The sequence below is a fragment of the Plecotus auritus genome (genome assembly GCF_963455305.1).
Source record: "Plecotus auritus genome assembly, chromosome: 4".
Lineage (NCBI taxonomy): Eukaryota > Metazoa > Chordata > Mammalia > Chiroptera > Vespertilionidae > Plecotus > Plecotus auritus.
The window spans coordinates 91,133,623-91,142,876 of NC_137775.1; the positions used below are offsets into that span (position 1 = coordinate 91,133,623).

Consider the following 9,254-nt stretch of genomic DNA (forward strand, 5'->3'; position numbering starts at 1 on the left):
TCTTTGGCTGTATTGCAATGGTTGTTTCATTTCGTAATCTCCAACTAAACATTTCCTAACCATGGGTTAACAATATAGTTACTGACTGGTTTCTTTAACAGTATTTATCCAACATAACAAAATAAACTGCAATTTGTTATACTTTTTTACAAAACATTTTATAAATATTTTTACAAAATGTATACAAAGCAATTTCAAGTGAGACATACTATACAAATGAAGGTATTTAAGCAAATAAAGCCCACACCACACTGACAGTGAGTGACGCGTCCTCTTTAAGTCAAGTCAGTCTGTAAGGCCTCCCTAATCTAACAAAGTCTACTAAATTCTTCAGAGCTAAAATAGTTCTTTTTTCGTAATTGCCAGTTTAAAATTTGCTTTACCTTTAGGCAGTACTTAAGGACACAGAAAATCAAATGCTTAATAACAAATTCACACCTTTCCACAACAACAGAAAAAGAAGAAGAAATGATTTTTGTTACTGAGTACAAGTAGTTCTAAAACTTAACTTTGACTATGAACCTGAACAACTGAAGGTTGGCCATCTGAGGCTGAGCTCTCTTACCCTTCACCAGAGGGCTCGGCATGCGGGTTATGACCTATGTGCGCATAACCTAATCACAGGAGTAAAACACATCTCGTAATCTTCATTTGTCATTATCTAGAATCTTTCCTCCATAAAAAGTAAACTTACATACAGGGACACAGAAATTTACAAGTTTCATTTTGGTAGATTAGGCTCTCCTTTTGCTAGACAAGTGTTAGGGCTTAAAAACCCTTGAAGATGGTATATAGAAAAGCTAGGGTTGGGGTAGCAGGACAGGATGGGGAAGAGGTGCGACAAATGTACACAAAGCTTATCTTGTCTCTTTAAGAATTCCACTGATTCACAGTAATTAATGTAACTCATTAGCAGCCTTTGCAAAGGCTTCCAGGTATAAAGTTCCACAATGAGGAGAATTTGATCAGGAGGAACCATCTTTAATTCTTGCTAGGAATTAGGGGAGCATGAGCCGTAAAGGAAGAAGAGCCTGTGAAATCTTGGGGATCAGGGCAGGGTGCCACCCCAGGGCTGCCCAAACAGAAAGTTCCAACTGGCAATACCAACTTATCTTTCTAATATGTTACAATAAAGGAAAAAGGGGGAATCTGTAACGTGGACATTGGCACAAGTAAGGAAAACTTGGTAACCCTCAGATGGCCCACATTTTCCGGTTTCTATTGGCAGGGGTGGGCATGGGGAGAAGGTGCTCTGCTTTTATGAAGACTGGCTGTCTCGCAGGGTTTCTCTGTTTGGTGGGACAAAGGGGCAGGGAGATATCAGTCTTCTGTTGCTGTGTTTTCTAGCAATCAGAAGCCTTCCTTTCCATCACAAGCCAATCTGGAAAGAAATGTCCAACATGGTGACAGTGGGAGTCACCCGCATTCTGCGGACAGCCAGAAGCAGGCCCTGGCAACGTGTCAGAGTGGACACCAGGGGGCACTCCTCTGAAGCCATAGAGACAAACAGAATCAATGAGAGTGCATACACGTAAGAGGGAGCGTGTGTACACACTGTAAGCACAGCGACCTCGGGACCTGAACACTCAGGCACATTCACACACGTGTGATAGTACATAGCAAAAACCATGATGTAGCTTTCCCAAGGACAGGACATAATGTTACAATGACACTAGAGTGACAGTAACAACAGAAATGGGATGACGTGGCAGGTACAAAAGAAAGGAAATGGGGAAAGCTCCCTGAAAAGAAATATAAATAAATAAAGCAATGTCATGTTCACTAATATGAACATAGGCCAAACGCAAGCCATGACAGGGCATGTCCTTTGGCTCTTGCGTGGGACTGCCGCGTCCCAGATCTCTTCATTCCGTGGTGGGCTGGCTGGCTACCTTTGGTTTGTCTGTGTTTTGGTAATGACTGCTGCCAGGGGTGACTACTGTTCTCAGACAACAAGCAGCATAAACAAGGCCAAAGTCCCCTTAAGGTTTAAACAGAAAAATTACAACATAGTTTTCAAATGAAAGTGCTTTTGACGCTCGGCTGTTTGTTGTGGGAGAGGGTGCAAAGAGAGGTTAAAGGAAACAAAACCCAGCAACAAACAAAAAGGTACATCATATGTTGACTATATCCAATCATAAAATGCAGAACGCTTGTTTTTTCTCAACAGTTAACATATATATGCTTTTACATATATACAGATTTCATTCCTCAGGCTGCTCCCCGGCCCCCACCCCGCACACTGTGCCACTTCACTGGTTTCCGTTCCCTTTGCTCAGCCAAGCGAAGGCTCTCGAGTCAGCTGTGGCACTAAGAAGGGAGCATGGGCTGGTGAAGCTCACCACGGAGGTGCTGGAAAGGCACGAGGCTGCGCTCCGGGAGCATCGGCAAAGCACGTGATCATGAACAGGGGCGCCCTGCACACGCCTGCTCCCTCGCCACCTGCTCCCTCGCCACCGGCTGCCACCCAGGGCCACCCCAGGGCCGAGGGGTCCCCCGCAGCGGCCAGCAACTACTGCTGAGGCGGCGAGGGGGAGGGCCATGTGGTCTCCCCTCCAGCAACAGCAACAAAACAAAAAAGCCAAAATTTGGAGATACAGTGGGATATTCTTTAAAAAGTAGCTTCTATCAATCCTGTTTGATTTTCTTTAATAAGTCTGTTCTTTTCAAATGACTTATGATTGTCAGTATTTTTACCCAGGGCCAAGTGTACTATGATCTCATTGAGTTACACAGTATTTTTAAGAAAATAAAACAAGTAAACAAAAAAGTGACTAAAAGCGCTTTCAGAACACTTGCAATGTGTCGGGCCTATCAGACTGCTTTCTAACAAGGACTGATCTTGCTGGCGGATCTCCCTGGACCCAGACGAGTATTGCTCTTAACGAAGAACAGGATGAGAGCAGGCGTGACCGGCGATGAACACCAAGCAGGCTGGAGACCGGAGGCGCTCCGTTGGCGTTTGCAGGAAAGACAGGAACCGGCGGGGCGGGCGGGAGGCTGCTATTAACACTCTAGGATACTATTTACAGCTGCTTCTAAAATGGAGTCCGTCTCCACGACGCCCTCGCTGTGGTCCGGGACGAACTTCTCCAGGCAGTTGTCCTGCGAGGCCATGGGGGAGAAGCTGGGGAAGTCCAGCTCCACGGCGCCACTCCGGGCGGGGTCGCTCGGGGCCGGCCGCCCCGCCTTTTTGAGTTCCAAGATGTTCTTAAACGTGGTCTCCAGGCTCTTGGTGAGCTGGAGGTCCGGCTGGGGCTCGCCCGACCCTTTCATGATGTCTGTGTGTAAAACCTCATTCTTTGGAGAACTCCTCCGCGTTTTGTCCTGGAAGGAATTGCTACACGTCATCTCCAAGTGGGAGTCGACGAGGATACTCGAGAGCTTGCTCTCGGGACCGTGATCTGGTCGGGCCGAGGTTCTCCGGGGCCCCTCGGGGCCGGGGGCGCCCTCGCTGCCCTGGGCGGGGTCCCGGCGGCCGGCCTGGCCTTCCGGCGCCCGCGGCTGCCCCGAGCCCGCCGTGTCACACGGCAGCGCCCGGCCCAGGCATTCCGTTTTCTTAGAGATGTTCCCTTCCGCGGAGACCACGATGTGATTAGGCACTAGATGAAACGGGTCATGATTCACGGGCTCTGCCGGGCCGGCTTTGGCTCGGTCCCTGCTCGCGGCCTTGGCGGGCGGAGGGAGCGAGCTGGTGCTTTTGCTGCCTTGCTGGTCACTCCGGCCACACGGCGGCTCGCGAGCAGCGTTGTCAAGTTGGAAGGAGCAGCAGAAATCAGCTTGAAAGCCCTCTGGAAAGGGGAGCAAAGAAAACATGAATGAACGAAGGAGATTAAGGGCAACACCACAGACCCTGGTGGGGTCAGCGCGAAGCCGGCCTGCCCCAGCCCGCCCGCCCGCCCACGGAGGAGGTCTGCGGTGTCCAAGGAGGTGCAGAGCTCAACGCCCGCGGGCGACCGGGCTGTCCGCCAGGAGCTGGACCTCTTTGCAAAGGTAGCTGCTGGATGACAGAGGGGCAACCGGAGGCGCAGAGCCCCGCTTCGCAGCGCTCTCCTGTTAGTTCACAGTTTGTTAAAGGACGGCTTTGAAAGTCCGAAACAGAGGAGCTGCTAGTACCAGCCGTTTCTTCCCTGGAGCAGAGCGCTGCAGAATGAGGCTCGGGCAGGGGGTGGGTGTGAGGGACACAACTGAGTGTCTTTGGGTGATGGCACGTCAGTCCCTAAGACGCACGTGGGGACCTGGAATAACCAGCTGCACTTTGCCAGGTCAACATGCATCCAGATGATGTGCGCTTGGAGGATAGCGGGGCACGGAGGAGCCGTGTCTGGGAGCGAGCACTGAACTGGGCCAGGCCTGTAGGGCCAAGGACCAGGGCAAGAGAGATGGTAGTAAGGATTTAGGGGCTGGGGGTACAGAGGAAGGAAGACAGACGGTAGCTATTATGCAAGCACAGAGAGAGTGTTAACTCTGAAGTGATGAAAGTGAAACAGGGCTGTGATGATATCTGTAAAACCACAAACACGGATTTGTTCACCAAATCCCAAATAGGAAATGTAGGGGATACAGCCTTGAAATCTAAAAGCTGATTCCATCTGCCCTAGCCAGTTTTGCTCAGTGGATAGAGCCTTCCTGGGTTTGATTCCCATAAGGGCACATGCCCGGGTTTCGGACTTGATCCCCAGTATGGGGCATGCAGGAGGCAGTTGATCAGTGATTCTCTCTCATCCTTGATGTTTCTAGCTCTCGCTTCCTCTCTCTTTCTCTCTGAAATCAATAATAAAAAAAAACTTAAAAAAAAAAAGCTGATTCCATTCATCAAAATACTGGCTGTGAATGTGGAGGGAAGGAAGCAGGTCCCTGCCCAGTCACACTCAGGCACTGGGGCCGAGACAAAGGAGGAGGGTTTCTCCAAACCCAATGTACCAAGAGCAGCAGAGTTCAGGTTCCAGGGAAAAGGTCAGGAATCTGCCTACATCTTTCTCTTCCTTTTGGAAAGATCTGAGGATTCGCCTAAGCACACAGCAATTCTTCTGGCCTCTCCCTTTACACTGAGTATAAGGATTATATATTCTCTTTGGAAATTTCTTGAGCCATGTCAAACACCAGGCAGAACCTAATCTTTAAATATCAGAAAGACATCAGTTGGATGGAAGTAAAGCCAGAGGAAAATACAGCAGTCCTCAGATAATGCTGTTTTGTTCATGTTGTTTTATATCCTTGATGAGAAAAGAAAGCCACAAGCCCGAGTCCCTGTGGGGGTTACAGTCTGTGTGGAGTTTGAACTGTCCGCCCACATCTGCGTGGGTTTCCTCCCACACCCCAAAGGCGTGCACGGGAGCTGATCTGAGTATCTACATTGTCCCAGGCCGAGTGAGTGTGGGAGGGTGTGATGCATCCTGCCAGGGAAGGGCGTCCTGTCCAAAAGAATTCTCTTATTGTTTTCAGTAATCTTTCTCTTTTTTTTTTTCCCATGCAGCCTTTTATATTATCCTTTTATTGGTGTTTACCTTCTAGTTAAAACTGGTTAGCACAAGCCATCACTGGTCCAGCACCGGCATTATATGATTTTACTAGTATTTTCAAATGCTGTGATGAAATTGCCATCTTACTGCCCTAGCTGGTTTGGCTCAGTGGATAGAGCATGGGCCTGCAGAGTGAAGAGTCATGGGTTTGATTCCCTGCCCTGGTTGGGGTGTTCGGGAGACAACCAATCGATGTGTCTCTCTCATATCGATGTTTCTGTCTGTCTCTCCTCCTCCATTCCACTCTCTCTAAAAAAGTCAATGGAAAAATATCCTCAGGTGAGGATTAACAAAACAAACAAAAAATTTGCCATCTCACTAATGGAAAAACCAATGTGATGAGGATGGAAAGAAACAATAATTTGAAGGTAAAATAGGACTGTTGTGCAAAGCACCAAGTTTGCCTGCTCCCTGGAGAACAGTGCGTGAGGGAGGTGTTGGGTGTCAGTCAGGCAGCAGCCAATGACGGGCATTTGTGGTGCAGAGACTTGTGTAACAGAAAAATCGAAATAGGAGGCATGACCAAAACCCAATGTGAACATTGACAGTAGCTTCTTAGGAAAATTCTAACTATGAGCCCATGGGTGACTGGCGTCCCCTGTGAGCTGACGCCAGGCTGCCTCTGAGGTTGCAGAAGCGTCTCTGGGGTGAGATTTGATAGTCACTGAGGCAGGTGTCCTGTTAGCGCGGTGCCAACAGTGCAGTCCCTGACACCGAAGCAGGACCCCTCAGACTCAGGCCCGAGCCACAAAGACCAGGCCGGGTCAGGCCCCCAGCAGGTGGAGGGAGGGACCGAGCTGCGGACCCGGACCCGTTGCAGTCCCTTAGGGCAGATACAGTTGTGGTTAATTGATGCCTTTACCCCTCCCCCCCACAACGCCTCGTAACCTCATAAAATATAGAATCCATAGCTCGAGGATTAAAAATGGCGGCAGAGTAAGTGGATGCTACATGGACATGCTCCCAGAAACGAACTGGAATTACATCTAAAATACAGAAAAACTTCCTGAATAATCAACGGAAAACTCGCAGGAGAGAACTTTGATACCCGAGGACAGAAAGTGGAGACAGCATAGAGTGGTAGGAGGGGCAGAGGTGCGAAAGGGCTGGCCTAGCGCTCATAGACAGCAACTGAAGTCCCAGAGAGATATCTCAGCTGCGGGGGGGGGGGGGGGGGGGGGGGGAAGCACTGAGAACTGTGGGATCTAATCCCAAGCTGGGCCCCCAGCAGAGAGCACCAAAGCAGCAGGATGCTTTCTGCCAGAGAGTAACAGCTGAAAATTCAGGCACTCTCTTAAAGGTCCAATGCACAAAATTCCCTGTGGAGCCACCCACCTTGTGCTCCAGCAGAAGGGGGTTCAAGTGGACTGGAACTGTGAGAGCAGAAACCTGGACTGGGGACTCAGGGGATAGAGCCCAGAAGGCAGACACCCCAGGTTTCCTGGGCTGAATCATTCCAATAATCTTTCTTTTTTTAAAAAATATATTTAATTGATTTCAGAGAGGCAGGGAGCGGGAAAGAGAGACAGAAACATCAATGATGAGAGAGAATCACTGATTAGCTGCCTCCTGCATGCCCCCACCTGGGGATCAAGCCCACAACCCTGGCCTGTGCCCTTGACCAGAATTCAACCCGGGACCCTTCAGTCTGCAGGCTGATGCTCTATCCACTGAGCAAAACCAGCTAGGGCATGTTTTTATTAATCTTTCTTAAATATATGTATAGTTCACATTTATTTCAGTGTTTAATATTATAAATGTTTTGGATCTTTATTTAGAAGTTTATGTTTCTGTGACCAGAAATATGCCGTAGGAACATAACTCTTGTTTATCTCAATTAGCCTATGGTAAAATTGGTTTCCTTAGAGTTGTTTTGCATGAAACTGCAGTTTCTAAGAAACTGTAGATGACATTGAGAACTTACTGTAATAGTCCAATATAGGAGAATGGATTAGCTAAGTTTCAAATGAATACATTAACATTTATTAAATATTATTTTGAAAGACTTTAGCAATATGATAAAAATTTCAGCTGGTTTGGCTTGGCCGGTGTGGCTCAGTGGTTGAGCAGACCTATGAACCAGGAGGTCTTGGTTCGATTCCCCATCAGGGCACATGTCCAGGTTGTGGGCTTGATCCCCAGTGTAGGGCGTGCAGGAGGCAGCCAATCAGTGATTCTCATCATTGATGTTTCTATCTATCTATCTATCTATCTATCTATCTATCTATCTCTCCCTCTCCCTTCCTCTCTGATATCAATAAAAATATATTAAAAAAAACACCTCAGCTGGTTAAATGGGAGAAAATTAGAATAATAAAATTATATCTAGCATATGACACATGATTATAATTATGTGTAAATGATGCATGTACATGGAAACCAGAACAGCAGTAGAAGAAAACTTGGAGAATAAAAATATTTCTTATAGGAAAGTGAAAGTATGGGTAAAACCTATATGCCATGAATTGCTGTAACGTTATTTGATTTAAACAATATTAGACGCTAGAAAAAAGTAAAGAGAATTCATTTTTAATAGGCAGAATGTGCCTGGCTGGCATGGCTCAGTGGTTGAGCATTGACCTATGAACCAGGAGGTCGTGGTTTGATTCCCAGTCAGGACACATGCCCAAGTTGCGGGCTCGAGCCCCAGTGTGGGGCGTTCAAGCAGCAGCCTATCAATGATTCTCTCTCATCATTGATGTTTCTATCTCTCTCCCCCTCTCCCTTCCTCTCTGAATTCAATAAAAAATAATTTTTAAAAATATAGGCAGAATGTAGATCAAATCTAACATGCATACACTTAGCAGGAAACTGGTGAGGGAAGAAAAAAGTACTTAAACGGAGCATTGCAATTTCCTAACTGTGGACAGGGACTGTGTTTTACTGACTTTTCCCCTAATAGTGCCATGTACATAGTGAGATAACCCAATAATTTACTGAGTTTTAACTGCTTCTTGGAAGGCTTCTGATTTAATTTAGTTCTCAAAAATTAGAGAACTGAGAAGTTTAAGTTCACAATGGGGAAAAATAATCACTTAACTGAATGTAAAATTCCATTTTGTAGAATATAGACCTTCTCAAGTATTCATATCCTGCTCTCAACTCCGGGCTTGTTCTCCCCAGAATTCATGTTCTACCTTCAGGCTCCATACCAAAGGTGGGTTCAGACCCAGTCCCCACAGGCCCACGGCCCCCGAGCCATGGCGGGAGGCTCCTCCACCTTCAACCCCACGTGACTTACCAGGGTCCACAAGTGCCAGCCGCTTGTCCCGGGACAGAGACGCTCTCTCCTCCTGGTTGAACATTCTATCGATCATCACCATCTCAGCGGAGGGATTAATCCGCTGAAAAGGAGAGAGTCCAGTCATCCCTTTAACAAGCACAAACATCTCCTTGCATCGTTGGGACAACTGAAGCAGTCAGAAATGAGAATTTAATGTCTAAGTTCCAGGTGTCCCATTCAGTCAAATTTTCCTTGCCACATAGGATGCATTTTTTTAAAAAGTTTTTGGCCCTGGCCGGTTTGGCTTGGTGGATAGAGTGTCAGCCTGTGGACTGAGGGGTCCTGGGTTCGATTCTGGTCAAGGGCACATGCCTGGGTTGCGGGCTCAATCCCCAGTGGGGGGCATGCAGGAGGCAGCCAATCAATGATTCTCTCTCATCATTGATGTTTCTATCTCTCTCTCCCTCTTCCTTCCTCTCTGAAATCAATAAAAATATATATAAAAAAAG

The 9,254-nt window shown here is 47.5% G+C and overlaps 1 protein-coding gene across 2 annotated transcripts in view; it reads right to left on the reverse strand.

The window, feature by feature from the left end:
- BICRAL (BICRA like chromatin remodeling complex associated protein) overlaps nt 1–9,254 on the reverse strand; it is an 89,022-nt gene continuing 79,768 nt past the window's right edge. For both annotated transcript variants that reach the window (XM_080663189.1, XM_080663188.1), the window contains 2 exons: nt 8,764–8,866; nt 1–3,791 (listed from right to left, as the gene is read on the reverse strand). In XM_080663189.1, coding sequence (XP_080519315.1) covers nt 3,007–3,791; nt 8,764–8,866 — 888 coding nt within the window. In that variant the 3' untranslated portion in view covers nt 1–3,006. The remainder of the gene's footprint in view (nt 3,792–8,763; nt 8,867–9,254) is intronic.